Below are 18,045 nucleotides of genomic sequence, written 5' to 3'. Positions count from 1 at the left end.
AGTAATGTTTCTCTTTCACTAATCTTAAAACTATTAACTCACCTCTATTTCTCTGTTTTTATCCTCTTCCAGTTGATCTACCTGCTGCCTAAACATTAATTAAAACAATGCTAAATTAATCATATATTAAATATAAAGAAAAACATTAAAACATCAATGCAGAAATACATTATTAAGACATTCACCCAGCACTTGCATTGCACAAATGTAACAATACAATGACATTAAATGAGAATCGTTAATCATAAATAAAACATTAAATATCAGGAAACATGCTGAGAGCAAAATCATTACACTGAAGTTATTTTAATTTTCCTGCGCTTAAGATCATGCAAAGATCTATAAACATCCAGCCTTCTATTATGAAAAACTTCTTTTGGACATTTATCTTTTCCTGCTCTTTTGTGCAAACTGAAAGAATTTAAAGAAATTTATCTTTGATAACATAAATCATATCTGTGTTGAAAATCACTCACCTGTGCTCTGAATACTGACGCTCTTTTTCATTTTGTAATTGGACAAAGCTGATGACATCATCATTATCAAAAGAAGCCAAAGTCAAACGAACAAAAAAACAAAATTAAAGGAATAGAAAAATCAAAAACATAACAGAAGGTGTAAACAAAAGAACAACACCGGGGCTGACAGCTCTAGTCGAATATTATGTACGTGCAGTGCATATAACTATGATCGATATGAATATGATCTTTATGTAGTAACAGCTACGATCCATGCAACTCTATGGGCAGACTCATTCTGACTGGTCAAAGCTCCGTTTTTACCCAGGACAAATCATGCTGCATTTAAACAAGATGCAAATTACAATTTGAGGGTTCAGAAGATGGTTACAACTGTGAAAAATAAGACATCGCTAAAAGGAGCACAATTTTTGTTTGGAATAAGTTTTCTTGTTCTATAAAGGTTTCACAGAGAACTTCAACTCTTCAACTTTCTTGCCAGAAAATTCTATCAGTGTCTCTTGCAGAAAATAGTTAATCTTCAACCTTCCATGATAATATATACATTTTAATATCCCATCTTGCTTCTTTTTTTCTCTCTTGTGTTACATAAATACAAATAGTTTGGCCAGTCCAAGCAAAATTGAATCTGCAGAAGACTAAAAGATATTCATAACCTTTTAAAATGTTTTAAGTGGTGGGGTAACTTTTAGGGTTACACATGAGTGGATACATGTTCTCATGAAGTGCTGGTTTGTATTTTTTAAAGCATTAACCTGGATACAACCTCATACACTTTTTCATTGCAAAGATGATAGATACATCTTGCGCAATGTTTACGCTGGAGGTTACCCACCTTCTCCACATCAATGATACAATTGCTTCTTAGTGAAGGAGGAGGAAGATCTTTATTTTCTTAATTTTATCTACAACAAACCTCTCCTGTTTCTTCTTGACTTTATCTGTCAGCTTTAAAGAAGATAAGAAAGAAGATATAAAATAAAAAGTCAGTATACAAGACATCCTAAAACTGATTATTCTTGTACAGAAAACATGATATTTATTAATTAAATTTGAGCAGCACAATTCACATGCTTTACTATGCAGACATTGGTCACAGCTAATAAATTCCTCATATCTAGAAACTTCTGACCTTTCTCTTTATGAACAATTAAAATGATAATTTAAAACTGTACTCAATCAGAGTTTTTTTCCCTAAACAAACCAATGTGTTAACAGTAAAGGACAACACATTTTATGGCAAAAAATGTAATTAAAGAAACAGTTTGGCATGTTAATTTCGGTCCAAAATTTATTCTAACTTAGGACCTTGTATTTGAATAATTATTGATGTGATGATTTGGAAAATATTCTAGTGAAATGAAGACGTCAACAATTGACTGGATATCGTTTGCGAGACTATTTGAACTCTTGGAAAAGTTTACTCTCTCTATCACGATTATGAAGATAATTTATGTCCAAGTAAGCTCACCTTTTCAATTTCGTCTTTTAAGCTTGCTATTTCATTTTTGTAAAGTTGCTGCCGAAAACAGAAAGACATGTCAGATTAATACAAATTGTTAAAGTATGTGAACATGAAGCCATTGTCCATTTTATCCATGTTTCTTTCAACTTATGTTGCGAGATGATTTCAAAACAAAATATATAAGAAACAGAATGATGAAATTAATGTAAGGGGGTTAATAACCCATACAGCATTTCTCACATCTATGAGCTTAAACGCCACCCTTGTTTTACTGTAGCACATGTGTAAAGCATACAACACTGGAGTTTCTCAGTGAGACACAGTCTGTTCAGTGCATACATACATACCTAGCTTTGACCAAGCATAGTCCCGGTATAAGGAAAGACAATCTATCTGGACTCTTTTTTAAATTTGTATAAAAAATAAAGCCTTGTCGAGATAACATGCTAAATAGGAATGCAATGAGCACTGGAGGATTAGTTACACTAAATGGGTCCAACCTCTGTACCGAGTGTGGAAATATTTTGGGGGTTTTCATAACTATACCTGAAATATGAAATATGGAATATGTAGCATCTTGTCAGTTATATTCTCAAGTTTTCAATGATACTGGTTTCATATGTAAAATATGATAACTACACTATTGATGAAAAAAATTGACACTGAATGTTTGAAAAGTTCTGATCTGTTTTCTGTTGCTCTAGATGTCTCTTAAATTCCAGTTGGTATAAACCTCTATTATAAGGCACACCAGCAGGTATAACCAGCCTATACAGAATAGCAAATCCTTTTGACCCACTGTCTCTCTCCCACCACTCTCCCACATCCCTCTCCCACCCATCTGCCCACCCATCTCCCGACACCTACCAAAGAACAAATGGCTAGTAGAGAATGCCATCCATGTGCTAACTCAGCTTGTGACAGCAGACCAATTGTACTCCTGAGGTTAACAGGGTCGGAGCCTCTTCAAGCCATTAATATTTTTCATCTTTGAAGAAATGTCACAAAACTTTTGAAATATTTGTTTAATAAATTATTCTTTTACCTCTGTGTCTTTCATTTGTTCTTTGATGAGATTCTTTTCTTCCCTCTCAGTGTCCACTTTTAGCAGCAATTCTTAGAAATTGAGAAAACAAAATAGATTTCACTTAGAACAGATGAAGTAACTTTTCTTCTAACTTTATTAATATTTTGGTTTCAGCACAGTCATGCACATCTTGCGTTGTTCACTAGATAGTGGTTGTCCATTCATTCATTAATTCATCCAGTCATTCATTCATTCATTCATTCAAGTAAACTCTAGGAATATCAATGGAACGAATGGATGAATTTGAGCAGTGTAGCTCTTGGTTATTAATGTTGGTGTCAATGTGCTCACACGAACAGGCCTATGTTAAATGCATTCAAAATATGCCTCATTAATAATGACCCACTGTGTAATTTGTTACACTTTTTATGCTATTTCATAAAACACCAGTTCTGTGTTAAAACTTGTAATGATGGGTGCTGTTGTAACCGTCTTTACCAACAGACTTTTACTAAGTACAATTCACAGGTACAAACAACTCAATACACACGAATACATACAAACATACAAACACAATCAACACAACTTCTTCCTACCTGTTATCTCCTTGCTCTGTGAAATCACACTACTTGAGGTCTGTAAGAGTAAAAACCCATTTGGTTAGAGGATATCAAATGAACTCTCATTTTGTGTGTTCTCTTGAAGCCAGCCATTAAATTTGACTTCTGATCCCTGAAAAGTCCCTCAGCCATACCTCCCTTCCCCTCAGCTTTAAAGAAAATCTGTCCCTAACATCGATTCCAAATAACTTTAGAAAGTCATAAAGGAGGTGAAACATCAGTCTTTGTTGAATCTATGTCTTTTAGATAAATGCTTTGTGATACTTCTGGTAAAAAGTGTCTCTTGTAAATTGAAGTAGAATGAAATGTAACAATAAGCCATTTACCTAATTTATGTCTTTGTGATGACTTCAGCCTCACGATACTCGGTCGGTTTTAGAACATTAATTTTGGTATTTTATCAATAGTGGAGACTAGACTAGCATAGTCCTGTAAGGTTCAGCAAACTGAAGTGAAATGTTACAAACAGGGCTAGTCAGCTTGACTAGACTAGACCCGGGTACAAGTAGATTTGGTATAAAGACTAGACTAGCTTTCTTAATGGAAAAGAGTAGACCAGCAAATAATTAAACAGGATAGAGAAGATAAGTGGGATAGGAGTAGGTTTGAGAAGGCTGATATCTGATATCAGTCTTTCTTCACGCTTGTAAAATACAGCAATTCTCTAAAACTGTTTCTTATATCTGTCAGAAAACATTCCAAATCAGATGACAGAAAATGTTACTCACTTTACTTGTTCCATCCATGTTATCTTCTTTGGACAATTCCTCTTCTGTTGAAGAGGGGGGAAAAAAACAGATAAACATGATGACAACATTGATGGTCAAGTCATAACATAGGTAATAAATTGCTTAAAGTATTAATAGAATTGAAATCACTAATTCTGAGTGAATGTTCTCCAAAGAAATGTTTGATGAACACTCTGGAATTTGTCCAACATAGAGTTTGTTACAAAACAACATAGGTTAATAAATTGCTAAATATGAAATAGTTGACACACTGAGTAAAACACCAAACATAAACATTAAGCACTAGTTTCACAAATTTTGGAGAATATCTAAACAAGTTCACAGGGCTCAGTTGTATCGACCAATGTCATCATTGACTAAACTTTGATACCATCAAGAGGCTTCTGTTGGCTTTGCTGTAAAGTACCTTTAAATTTACAACACCCTATCAAACTAAATATTACCACAGTACCTCCAAAGATCAAGTAAAACAACAATTTAATGCCAATTCAAGTTTCAGAGATTATATCACATTTTAACACACCTTTGTTGACTAATTTGGCGAGGTTTCCGACATTTCTGAGCAGGGCTCCGCTTAATCTGGTCTTCAATTGTTTTGCATGGCCTTGAAGAACTGTGACTGGATCTGAAATTAAAAGTTGGGGAAAACACTTTCAGAAAGACAAATATACAATCATAACAAAAATAATCCCAAACAATTACAAACAATGCAATAAAATGATGTCTTTTAATAGATACTCCAGTGTCCAGAATCAACATTTGAAACACTTTACGGGTACTTTTTCTTAACTTTATCACAAATGTAGGGCAGTCTTCTAACTAAATTACTTGGCTTAATTTTTCTTGTTAAGGAGCTTCAACACCTGAAGCACCCCTCCCTCAGATACCGAACCCTCCCACAACAAGACCTCATATTACTGCTAATAGTGTAAACTAGATACACATATACAAGGATCAATGCTTAGAAAAAGAAGTTTAATTTTCAATTCACTCTCAGTGAAAACTGATTCTCTACAACACTAAAGTAGCACACCAAAATATAAGCACAATAAAAGCAAATAAAGTACAGGAACACAAAATAAAAGCAAATTTTACAAAATCTCTTGAATAAACAACAACACATGATAACACTGATCTATATTAATGACTGGATCAAAGGAACACATTATTCAAGTAATTTTCTTTTCTGCACAGGGTAACCAGAAGCCCAGTCAAGCAAAAGGTTAATTTGCACATAACTGGAGAAAATAGTTTTACATCAATAAAAGCAGTAAAACCACTTGGATAAACCAAATTTATTCAATTCAATTGTGAGTCTTTTGGTAAACCATATTTTTGAAGCTTATACCTATTCAAATTTACAGTAATAATCCACAATAAATTTAATAATAGTCCCTTTCTCCAGTTTTAAAATATAGATCAGTGGATATAGCTTGACAACAAGAAAGTCCTTACCTTAACCTTGCATCACATCAGAAACGATTGTTAAATCACAAGTGTGACAATAAACAAACTGTGCAAATGTATTGCGAGTATTAACATCTCTATGGCTCCCATAAAAGAAACATTTTCAGTTAGATTGTAAAAAATTTATTGTTTTCATTTTTGTTATCTATCCATGTTTTGAATTTTCATCTGAAGTAAAGATGCTTTTGTACACCAGGGAAATTCTTACTTTCTGTGTTGTTGATTATGATGCAATGGATATGAATGGGTAAGAGTATACAACTAACAAGGAAATATATCATGGTTGGTCCTCTTCACTAGCAGTGCTATTATTCATTTTGAATTATATATTTATTCATTTATTTTTCCATCAAAATCAAATGGCAATTTCGGAGAAATATTCTGGCAAGAAGGGTAGTGGTTCTATCCCAGAGGTCAGTCTTTTGACTGGAAATTTCCTTAAAACATTTTTTTTTTTGTGAGTGTGTGTGGTGCTGGGGAGTGGGAATTTTTTGATGTTTATGTTAAAGACATGAATATTATTACTGGAAATCACCCCCCCCCCCTCTCTCTTCTCACCCCATGACACACATTTATAAACCTGGCAAAGAGGGTTAAGGTAAGGACAGACCTTCCAGTGGATCTTCAACATAATAAAGGTTTTTGTAAAGGTTGTAAATTAAGAAATAAAGGTTTTTAAAAGGCTTCAAACATGAAAATAAAGGTTTTTTAATGGTTGTAAATGTAGAAATAAAGGTTTTTAAGCCTTCAAACATGAAAATAAAGGTTTTCAAAGGTCCAAAATGAAGTTTATTTGTAACATTCTATGCCCATGTTTACATCATCTGTGGCCCTTATTTAAAATACATTACTTACATTAATTGTTGTTTGTGAGTCTGTTTTGTATCACTGCATGAATCATGCCTGGCTGTCCACAAAAACTTCATGGCCAATGGTTAGCATGACTGAATACAATATTTCTACTCTAAACTAAATCTTTAAAATCCTTCTTCTTAACTTAAAATGAAAATACAGTTTTTAAAGGTTTGTGAAGAGTATTGTTTTAAAAAAAAAAGAGCCGTTTTTTAAATAAAGGTTTATTCAAGGTTTTAAAGTTTTCGCTGGGAGGTCTGTAAGGAGTAAGCCAATTTAATCTGTGAGGTCATATTGATTAGTAGCCGGTGGTGAGTACAAACCTTGTGGTACGCTACTCGTGTCGTCAAGATCATCTTCAAAGTCACTAGTGACTGACGCAACCCTGACGTCTTCGATAAAGCTATCCCACTCGTAACTTAAAATGTCATGCACCTCTGGAAACGACATGAGCACGATGACACAGACACAGCAAAACAAGAAAACAAAAAAATGAACATGAATAGAATGATGTACAGCTATGCATGCACAGAGGAGAATGAGGAGAGAATAGACAATCATTAGTACATTTCATATTTCCCAGAGTCTCAACACCACCGATCAGCTTACGTGACAAAAGGCTGGAGTGGGGTGGGACTTGGGGAGGGGTGGATAACCTCCACACTGACGACGAGGGGTAACTAACAGACTTAAGGACGCTTGCTAAAGTGCCAAGAGAAACTTCCTGATGAAAGTATTGGTACTTTCGAAAAGAAAAGCAACATTTGTGGAATATATCTGACTATATCTTGGTGTTATCGTTTTGTTGGTTGGGACAATATTGAGGATGAACCTGAAGGACTGTTTTTGCATTACATATTACCACGTTCTTCAGTTTATCACAACTCAGATGGAAATTTAATTTGGTCTGGATGAAGAACAATGGATTATGGTCTGAACACACAGTCAATGGCACAAAAAGTGGAATAATCAGGTAAACGTTCACCACCACGGCTGAAATGAATCCACAAAAAAGCAAAAAAATTGGTAGTGACTGACAATTGGAATGGAGGGTTTTGTGTAATAGAGCAGTGACTGAATGATCAAAACTTGCTGAAAACAATCAGTGCAGAATTGACATTTACTCCATTATTTGATCAATCTATTAATTACTGAGTAATGCGAGGGAGGGGGGGGGGGATGTGAGAGTATCTAACAATGTTTAATTCTTTATAAAAGATCAAAACATAATGATTAAATGACGTTATTGGCTTTCAAAAAAACAGTTTAGATTTAGAATGGTAAAAAATGTGTGAGAGAATTGTGCTCCATAAAAGTGTCCACACTGATTAATACTGTACAATAGCAAAATTAAATCAAAAATGGGCGACATTAAGACATTGAGCGCATGAAACTGATATGAAAAGAAAACACACTCACATTAAGAGCACCATTTTGGATTCACATTTTCAAAGAAAAATTGGGCAAAAGACTAATAATTTAAAGTAACAAGAAAGGATAATAATGATAATAGCCACAGAGATGACACTTCACTCATCATGCTGTTTATTTGATAGTTTAGACATTCCAGCACCTCCCCCCCCCAGTCAGGAAATACCTCCTTACTATACAAATATTACTAAAAACTGAATGGTTAAGAGATAGCTGATAATATATTGACCGGGATAGCATTTATTCTACAGCCATAAGCAACGACATGTAAATGTTGGAGTAGCAGAATGGCTTATAACTTCATACACTTCATGCCAGATGGTTATCCAATTTAGTTGTAGCTCATTTTGGAACTGCGTACCATTTGAAAGACCATTTCAGATGGGGAAAACTTTAGATTTCTTATTGAGTGACAAACCCATGTTACTTTAAATGAAAGAAACATGTAAAATACTTTCTATATGACAAGCCTGTCAATTGTCTTATGAAATTTATTTCCATTTTCACGAGCATACAGATATTCTTCCAGCTATTTTTGAAAGCTAAAATTTCTCCATCTATTCGTAAAGTAGGTACTATTTAGCATTTACTATTATTAGTTGCAAAAGTTAATCTATTAAAGGCATCCCACAAATAAAGCTCTAATGATCAAATAAACTAATACAAGATTAATTATCGAATCTCTTTTAACTGAATGCTATATTTCAAGGAAACAATGTAACTAAATCTATCTTTGACTGGTGTCTCGTTGACATCTAATATCAGATTCAGATATGATTATCCTTATGAAACATGCTTAGCAAGTTCATGATTATGCAATTTTTATTTTATTGGCTATTTTACATTTGTGTTGAAATAAATATAATAACAGAGTACATTTAAGATGACTGTAATGTTTGAAATCAGCAAATGAAACTGACAATGGAACCAAAAGTAGTCGCCTATAATTCTTTCTATTGATAGAAGTACAGCATCCAGTATATGATTTTGATGTCATCAGCATCTTGACACCCACTGATGTACCTTAACTGTAGCACATAATTGTTTGAAAATCTATTGCTATGAATCGTTAATCATAAAATATCACGATAAACATGAAATGCAGGTTGTTTAGCAACCTATTTTGTTTGCTAACAAGCTGTTGCTATGCTAAACAAGCCTGTATATGTAGGTACCTATACAATGACTCTCTTCACAAAAGGTCCTGCTAGGATGGTAAACTCAGGTTTTCAAATAAAATAAATATTTGATTTTCCAGTCGGCATGACTTTATTTCATACCTTTCTCCAGGGGTGTCTGAGTGTCCTCCTCCACGGTGTTCCCGTCCCCCGCTGCCCCCGTCGGTGGTGGTCTGTCTCCAAGCAGTTTGGAACATTGGTCTTTGAGGTTGGAGTTTTCTTGTGTGAGGTAACTGTAGAAAGATTAATGACAGCTACATGTTCCAGTGGCTTTTTTTCTTTTTCTGTTACTATTTTGACCGACAATGTCAAGTGAGATTTTGCTATTTCTGAACTGTGTATATAATCAAACTATAACGGTCCATGTCATGGTTAATGTAATGTTTTGTAGTTTCATTTACAAATCCTTTGAAATGTTTGCATAAAATTATAATTTCTGGTGCCAAATTGCCCGCAAAAAAAGCTGCAGATTACATTTTCAGATTCCTTAAAGGCGCTGGATAGTCAAGTACGGCACTTTGAAGACTTCAATGTAAATGTACCGTGAACTTGAATAAGACTAATTGGCATTAGTTAATTTAGATCCCATCAAAACAGGAATCAGATATGAGAGATGTGAAAAATATATATGAGATTTTATCATAAGACTTAAATATTTGCTTTCAAGAGACTCACTTTATTTTCTGTTGTAAGTCTAATATTTCAGTTTGGAACTGATCTTGAGTACCTGCACAAAAAAGAGCAAAACAAAATGAATCAATTTAATCCTGTTTTTAACCATCTTTTCAACTCAGTATTTTAAAAAATTTTGTAAGGTCCTCTTTGTATGGGCATTTCCATATTCAAAATTACCAACATTTCAGCTAATATGGTGACTATTGACTATTAAACTATTCCATTCGATTACTATGAAGTATCTCATTGGTACCAAAAAATGGTGCATTATGCTGGTGTTTTGTTAATACCTACTTCACAAACAGTACAGAAATTTCGGTGGCGAGTTTTAAACAAAAGAGTATGCTAGGCCAACGCTATGTACCATCTGCGTTGAATATATTGTAGGCTTTAGTGTTGGCATTTGTGTCGAAAATCTTTGCACATATTTGAGGCATTTTAAACATCTACTGTGACAGTAAGGCAAAATAATTGACCATATACCATTGACCATATCTGTCTTTTTTTGTGTTTCTTGTATTTGGATGGCATGAGGCATGACCTTGCTGCCAATTCATGAAAAGTGCAAATCCATTCTCGAAGGAGGAGTCACTAAAAGTTCAACGCATTATTGACATTTTAAATTAAGGAGAATTTAAACAAATCAGAGAAAACCTGCACTGTGTTGTGGTAATGTATAATATTTTGCATTTTAATTTTTAACACATTCTGTATTGATCTACTACGTACTGGTCAGATTTTTCTGTAATGCTGCGTTCATGGCCTGCAGTTGTCTGGTCTCATCCTCTTGTTTGGAGGCCTCTCGTCCACCGTCGGGGGAGTCCCCCGCACTCCTCGACGTCAACTGTTTCTCAAGTAGTTCATTTGTCGTGCATAGCTGCAAAGAAACAGCCACAATTTAATGCAAGTTGCAACTCTCTCAAACAGTTTCATACAGAAATGACAGGCACGGCTTCAAACCTAACGTTCACAACTTTAAAGGTGCTCAAGTAGGACACATCACAGTACATGAAATAGATGATAACTGGGTAGGATTTTAATGCAAGGATCAAGATTGCTTTATACTTGAATTAATGTTACTTTGTACTGTAAATAAGAGTGACCAATTACAAAACATAGATTTTGAAAATGAATCTCAATTTATTAGAGTACTTGGGTGCCATCAGTTAATGATTGAACTTCCACGTTTTGCTCAAAATTGGTGACCACACCTTAGATACAAACATTCCAATAACAAACTAATTTGTAATCGATTTTAACAGTAGAAGACCCCCAAAATTGCCAGTTTTCCATCAGGGGAGGAGGATGATAGGGTAGAGGCAAGGAGTTGGGCCAAGAGGTTACCAAGTGCCTTTCTGTCTCAAACATTAATTTCAAGATGGTGTCAAAGTCAAGGATTATTTGTGTCTTAATATGAAAATATTCACAGTTTCTACAAAATACAAATCATTCTTCCTTGTAATATTAATTTATGGATTCTATGATATCTTAGACACAAAATTACAGGTGAAGTTTTTTGGTCACGAAATAATGTCAAGAACTGATGAATACCTTAGACAATTCCTCGATTAACGTACTGTTCTGTAACCTGAAATCCTCTTCTTGACTCTGTAACTTTCTTTGTAAACTATCATTCTCATTGAGGAGCGACTCCACTTCCTGCCAAAATACAGAAAATTAAAAGTAAATGAGAATTACTATATGTTATAAAATATTAAAAAGACAGCAAGTGTCTGAAAGTGGGTAAGATCATGTGAAAGCTTAATGAAGGAGTAAAAGATAGTATGGGACATATTTACTGTAGTTACATGGTCAATTCATAACATCGAAGATGTCCACTTCTCCACTGCACGGTGATGAAACATGCAAGATTCCACTTCTTATCGGTGCCGAGGAAATACTGCTACGATTTACTGCTCCGAATTTTACTACAAACATTTTAACAGGCTGTGACATCAGCTGAACACATAAACACACACACACACATATACACACAACCAAGTTTGTTCTAAAACATTTTTCTTCTACGAGAAAGAGATTTAGATATAGAGAAAAAAAAAGAGAGAGAATTTAGAAAGAGAGAGAGGCAGACTGGAAAGAAATATTGGAAAGTTGCAAACAAGCCTCATTCTATGATCTGCATATATATTTTCTATAGTAGTTTATACAAATAACCACACAGGCAACATGAAAAATGGTCCCACATATTCATGATGCCACGCACAGCGGCCACAGCCACACATTCATGTACAGTGAACACTGAACACACAAACAGATGTAGACATATAACTAACATTTCTATAACACACTACACAAAGAGATAACACACCCCCACCCCCCCCCCCACACATAAGTAATAAAGTCTCAAAACACACTGCTTCATGAATTATTTATTAACATTTCACAAACCTTTGCTTTCTTGCTTTTGCTGACAGCCTGCGTACAACAAAAAAGGAAAGTAAAAACAAAAAGGAAGATGAGTGTTTCAGCATTTCTAGATATCACTTGATAACCATGGCTAGATATTGAGAAACTTATCCAAATTAGCATATTATTTAAATATAAATATAATATCAATGCATAATTTATGACAAGATGACACTACCATATATGTAGAATATCACCCCAATGCCAAATACTCGAATCTTACATCACTTGAGTGACAATCATAAATTCTACCCTTTAAGCAAAAATCATTGTATGTAAATTTAAAGTAACCATAGGACCACTCAAAGTGCTTCAAAAGGTAATTGTCTGTGTTTACTATGTAACACATCCACCAGGCAAATATATACAGTATATATAAGGACCAATTAACACTTGTTTGTTTGTAAATACACAAAAGCAACTCTCTGTGTTTACTATGTACTAATACCTGTAACACATCCACCAGGCAAATAGTATATGGGGACCAATTAAAAGTAGTTTGTTTGTTAATACACAAAAGTAAAACACAGACATCGTAAAACTTGAAAAATGATCTTTTTCACCCAAAGTTTGGTTGCAGTATTACATTCTCATGATGTCCAGTGGTCTAGATATCCTGAGACTATCAAAACTGCTGTACGTGTACACAAAAATCTGAAGGTCATATTCTTGCAGATATTTACAGGTTAGTATTTCATGAGAAATGCTTGATAAGAATTTTTTTGGCTAGATCAGTGACCTCACGGTTTACGAGTTCAGGTTTCTCTACCGATAGAACTATGCAGCACTTAGCTGGTGGCAACATCCCTAGTACCATGCATACAGTACAGTAACAGTAACAAGGGCTCACACACACCTCGCTGTCATTTTGATATGATCCAGAAATGGCAGGGAAAGGAATCCAACATAAAAATGGCTTTGCTTACGTATAAAGTATATTAAAACACAGTGAAGGAGTCAAGGGTAACCAGCTGGCAGCTATATATCATTTATGACCAAATATGAGACCACCTTAAATATCCTGTGACCATGACAATTCTAAAGACAACATGAGATGGACTTCATATAAGGCGGCATGGGAGACCGTTATAGATATTCATCAGTTTGGTAAGTCTGCTAATAATTATATAAATATCTTGAGTGTGTATTTGAGGTCATCCACGATGTCATATTTGTCAGCTCTTATTCATCATCAAAGTTCTAGTATCTATAGGTTTATACAGTAGTTTCAGTAGCTATATATGACAATAGGGTACTTTTCAGTGTTTTGTATCAATTGTATAGATTTATGGTATACTACAGTTATATTAAAATATAATGAGAGGCTGTGTGGTGGGTGAGAGAATCTGTCCCACTGCTATAGAATAAATAATTGTACTGCATAATACTAACCAGAGAATTGCACTCCATCCTTTGGTTACGTGTCATAATTGGGAAACTCAAACCAGAAGTGGTAACTTCAGAAATATCGTTAGAAACAAGATTTTGGAACTGTACATTTTTTGCACATCATCAAAGCAATCCACGATGCCAGAAACAGAACCTAGAGCTGTATTAGTTAAGATTGTTGGTATAAACAGTGGGGCTTGTAATGTTTCCCTGACCTCAATTGACCTTTGACCTACTCCAAATAATTGTAGGCATGTTAAATTGTTGCATATTGTAATCTATAATGCATGTACTATACCAACTTTGTCCAACTTGAGATATGTAAGCTAGAGTTTTCAAGATTTTCCCACTAGTAGTGACCTCAAATGACCTTTGATCCCAGTCACCTCTGCTGACTTCAAATGACTTTTGCCCTCCATCAAAAGACTGTAGAGTTATTGCACATCGTGAGACAAACCCACTGAACAAAACAGCTAGGGTCATTGTAACCAAATAGTAAACACTGGGTACTGTGCATTGTAAATTGTATAATTTATATAAAGCAAAATAAATCAATGGCTCACCTTTGTAGCTTTCTCCAATTCTCTAGCTTGTTCAGAAGCTGACGATTTGATACTAGATAACTCTGGCAAAATCAGAAAGAACCATGAAATTAATTCTAAACAAACTTTTAAGACAACAACTATCCAATGTGACCAATTCACAAACTGAATCTTAAATAAGACTTGGCATAATGACAATTAGCAGACATTCTGGCCACTATAGCCATGTAGTTAAAGGACAATAGTTATTTATATTGTGCTAATGACAGTAATTAACAAAGGGACAACATACCATTTTCATATTTTTTGCATTGGTCCTTTAGTTGATAGTTTGATGTTCGCAATTCCAGCAATTGGCCCTGAAGTAAAAGTTGCAGAAAAAGTATTGAGAAAGATTCATGTAAGACTATGTATACATTAAGTATTTTATACCAATGGGAACTTTACAATCTAACAAGATACTATAGCCTAATAATACTGTACATATCAGGTGGTAATTTATAGCCCTCTAGTGTAGCTATTTAATTATTAACATCTTTGGTGATGTTTACATTGTACTTTGAAATCTTCTTACCCTAGGCACTTGTTACTGAACAAACACTCACAGTACATAGCACAGAATAACTTAGTGGTTAATGGTTTAGTGTGTTTTTTTAAATTTGCATAGTGCTTTGCCAATTTTTATGAAAATTTATTTAACATCAAAATACCACAAATACTATGGTACTATGCACTAAAGCTGCAATATATCTTTGTACACATCATGTGGGTAACATCTACAGTGCATTTATGTCATTTTGCATTGCACTCAACTATCCTACACAGGGAACAATCAACCACTGGTATTGCATCGCAAAATGCTATGCAAAATGGGAAACTTTCTATACAAATGCAAAGATGTACAGCATTTCTTGAACATAGATACCATAGTCTTTTGTAAGGGAACATTCAGTGCCTACAAAAGTGCTATACAAACTTTGTGTACTTAAAGAGTAATTATTCCATACAAGAATACAAGATGAAGACTGTAGTACTGTTGATTTTCTTTGATGGAAACATTTAGTAAATTGAGTAACTAGGGATTTGCATTTTGTCTTTTTAAAGAGCTCTGTATTATGCATCCATTATAATGGTGTACAAATCAATTCCTATCGTGACATCCTAATCATTCTTTTCGGTTTTGACGGGTGCCCTACATTTTGGCAAAGAATGAGCATATTAAAGACTTGTTTATAAAAACAGTTATGTATAATAAACGATCAGGCTAAGTACGTATTTACCTCCCAAGACATGCACTAATATGGATTTTTCTGCTATGGGTTTCAGTAATTGTGAGAAACTCACATAAATGGAAAATAGAACTAGAGGTAAACCTTATTGCCATCAAGAAGAAAGTCTTAGATTTGCAGCCCAACCTTTCTCAAATGGCATTAATAAGTAATATATATTTTTGTTTTTTCACTTTTCATATTAATTATTTCAAGTAAGTTTCTTCCAGGTTTACTTTGCCTGTTCATGTAGCCTATGCAGGCTGAATATTAGATATATTAGAAATTGCATTCAGGCAAAGCCAGGCTGATGCAGATTAGTTTGAGAGTGCCATAGGCCTACATAATGTGGATACTATGTGATAAATGCATAGTATACAATTTTATTGCTGTTCAAATGATGATTTGGAACTTGCATTCTGGTGATGGAATGCCTTTTTTGTGAAAATAATGAAATTTTTTGTTAACACTAGCCTAATGAAACTTTTTTGTGGGAGCCTTTGAGTTTTTTTTAGATGAAAATTTTCATTGCCATTCCAACTGTAGGGCACCCGTATCTCAAAACATTGTAACATTGATTAGTCAAATGTTATAGGTCTAACAATAGACCTACTGACGTACTGTGTATGGGCCTATGCTACCTGCTACAATGCTAGGACGTGATCCAAGTGAAATAGGCCAATGATAAAATACATAACACAGGTGTCAAGTATGGCCAAACTGATGCTAGGCTACACCTACCTAATTACATTATTAAGCCTGGGAACAGCCCTGTCATGATGTTTCCATGACTTAGGTCAACTCTACATCTGTAGCAATATTGGTAGCATTGTTATACCTACCGCAGGCTAAGGCTAGGCCCTACTGTAAGCCTAAGGTAAAAAGAAACAACAACAAAACTCCAAATGGCGTTGAAGTAGAAACTATTATTAAAATTATGATTGATTCACCTGCATGCGCTGGAACTCCTCATCTGATAAACCTTGGGTGAGAGACATGTTTGCTTAGATTGCAACATCCATTTTCATATCCGAGATATGCCAAGGACGTTAGTCTGTACTATGGCAGTTATACTATTACTTAGGCCAAGTTAGGCTTAGCCTGCGTTGGTACTTGTGAATATGTCTACTAATGGCTATGCTTGTAAGTACAGTGCGCCTAACCTATTGTGGGAAACACCCCCACCTGTCTGTGATTTTCACGGAAAAGATACAAAACAGAAATGACATTCCATTGTGTACACTATTTTTGAACGAGCGCCATCAGATTTTGGCAAGCGCCTTGTATGTAAAAAAAAGATCAAAATATGATGATGAAGGCCGAGGTGTGAGTGTAAGCAGTGGCGTAGGAAGGTACTTTTGAGTGGGGGGCTGAAGACTGATGGTCGGCCTGGGGGAGGGGTCTAAGGGGAGGGGGTGTCCCACTCTCCTTTGGAATTTTTTGGCATTTCCAGGTGGCCTCAGATGCAATTTGGTGCAATGTAGCACACTTCAACACCCACTCCATTTTGTAAATAAGTTTGCATTTTCACCTGGCCTTAGATGCAATTTGATGCTCCAAATGAGATTTTTTCTCATTTGGAAATGAAAAAGGGGTTTTCTGACTTGCGAAGCGGGGGGGGGGGGCGGAATGAAACTTCCGCCCCTCCATATTTTTCACTGGGGGCTGGCGCCCCCCAGCCCCCGGTTCCTACGTCCTTGACAGTGGCGGCGGAACCAGGGGGGCTTGGGGGGCTCAGCCCCCCAATGAAAAAGTTGAGGGGGGAAATGCATGATAAGCCCCCCCCCCCCAATATTTACCAAGGCTCCGAAACGTGCATCTGCCCATTTTCAATGCATACTTGTCGATCTGTCCGATGCACACGTATACTATATAGGTGTAATAATTTTAGTAAATGCTGGGGGGACCCTCGGCCCGTCCCCTGGCTATAGACCACATTGATTGTCTGTATCATGCCTCATCGAACATTAGTGTTTTAAATAAGAGTGTAATAAGCTAAACGCTACACTCATCAAAATTTGCGTTTACACTATGAGTACACGCAAGGCGTGGAACTTGGCTCTATGTTTAAACGCAATCAATTATTAAACGAACAAAAACACAATATTAGCATTTCACCTGTACTGTATAGGGTACATGCATTTGTGACAGTGCTTGGTTCATAGAAATTTGTTGGCAACTGCACATGGTTTTGGAATTACCCATTTGTTGACATTAAGAAATGCTTTCTGTTTTTTCTTATGACATTTATTTAATTATTGCATTTAATTGCAAGTAGTAATTAACTACACTCAAAAACGTCTTTGCGAGTACACTACGAGTAATAGCTACTCTCTTAAAACACCATCGAATATACAAATTACAATGTTTTACAGATTTTTACGTGCAATCTGAGAAATTGCAGGCTTGAGACCCATATTTTAGGGCTAGGTATTCGCAGCATAAAACACTCGGGAAGTGCCGTTTCCGGCCATCT

The 18,045-nt window shown here is 35.2% G+C and overlaps 1 protein-coding gene across 3 annotated transcripts in view; it reads right to left on the bottom strand.

The window, feature by feature from the left end:
• Positions 1-16,777, bottom strand: part of LOC139960970 (GRIP1-associated protein 1-like) — a 35,497-nt gene extending 18,720 nt beyond the window's left edge. For 2 of the 3 annotated variants that reach the window (XM_071959710.1, XM_071959712.1), the window contains exons 1-17: positions 16,520-16,777; positions 14,594-14,660; positions 14,323-14,384; positions 12,353-12,379; positions 11,495-11,602; positions 10,673-10,820; positions 9,944-9,995; positions 9,371-9,501; positions 6,983-7,096; positions 4,864-4,965; positions 4,320-4,363; positions 3,568-3,607; positions 2,990-3,060; positions 1,951-1,998; positions 1,396-1,427; positions 477-524; positions 43-88 (exon numbers count right to left, since the gene is read on the bottom strand). In XM_071959710.1, the coding sequence (XP_071815811.1) occupies positions 43-88; positions 477-524; positions 1,396-1,427; positions 1,951-1,998; positions 2,990-3,060; positions 3,568-3,607; positions 4,320-4,363; positions 4,864-4,965; positions 6,983-7,096; positions 9,371-9,501; positions 9,944-9,995; positions 10,673-10,820; positions 11,495-11,602; positions 12,353-12,379; positions 14,323-14,384; positions 14,594-14,660; positions 16,520-16,567 (1,188 nt within the window). In that variant the 5' untranslated portion in view covers positions 16,568-16,777. The remainder of the gene's footprint in view (positions 1-42; positions 89-476; positions 525-1,395; positions 1,428-1,950; positions 1,999-2,989; positions 3,061-3,567; positions 3,608-4,319; positions 4,364-4,863; positions 4,966-6,982; positions 7,097-9,370; positions 9,502-9,943; positions 9,996-10,672; positions 10,821-11,494; positions 11,603-12,352; positions 12,380-14,322; positions 14,385-14,593; positions 14,661-16,519) is intronic. The other variant, XM_071959711.1, reaches the window with a different exon arrangement.
• Between the last annotated feature and the right edge of the window lie 1,268 nt (positions 16,778-18,045).

The sequence above is a fragment of the Apostichopus japonicus genome, chromosome 20, assembly GCF_037975245.1.
Source record: "Apostichopus japonicus isolate 1M-3 chromosome 20, ASM3797524v1, whole genome shotgun sequence".
Taxonomy (NCBI): domain Eukaryota; kingdom Metazoa; phylum Echinodermata; class Holothuroidea; order Aspidochirotida; family Stichopodidae; genus Apostichopus; species Apostichopus japonicus.
This window is presented reverse-complemented; position numbering and strand designations above follow the sequence as displayed.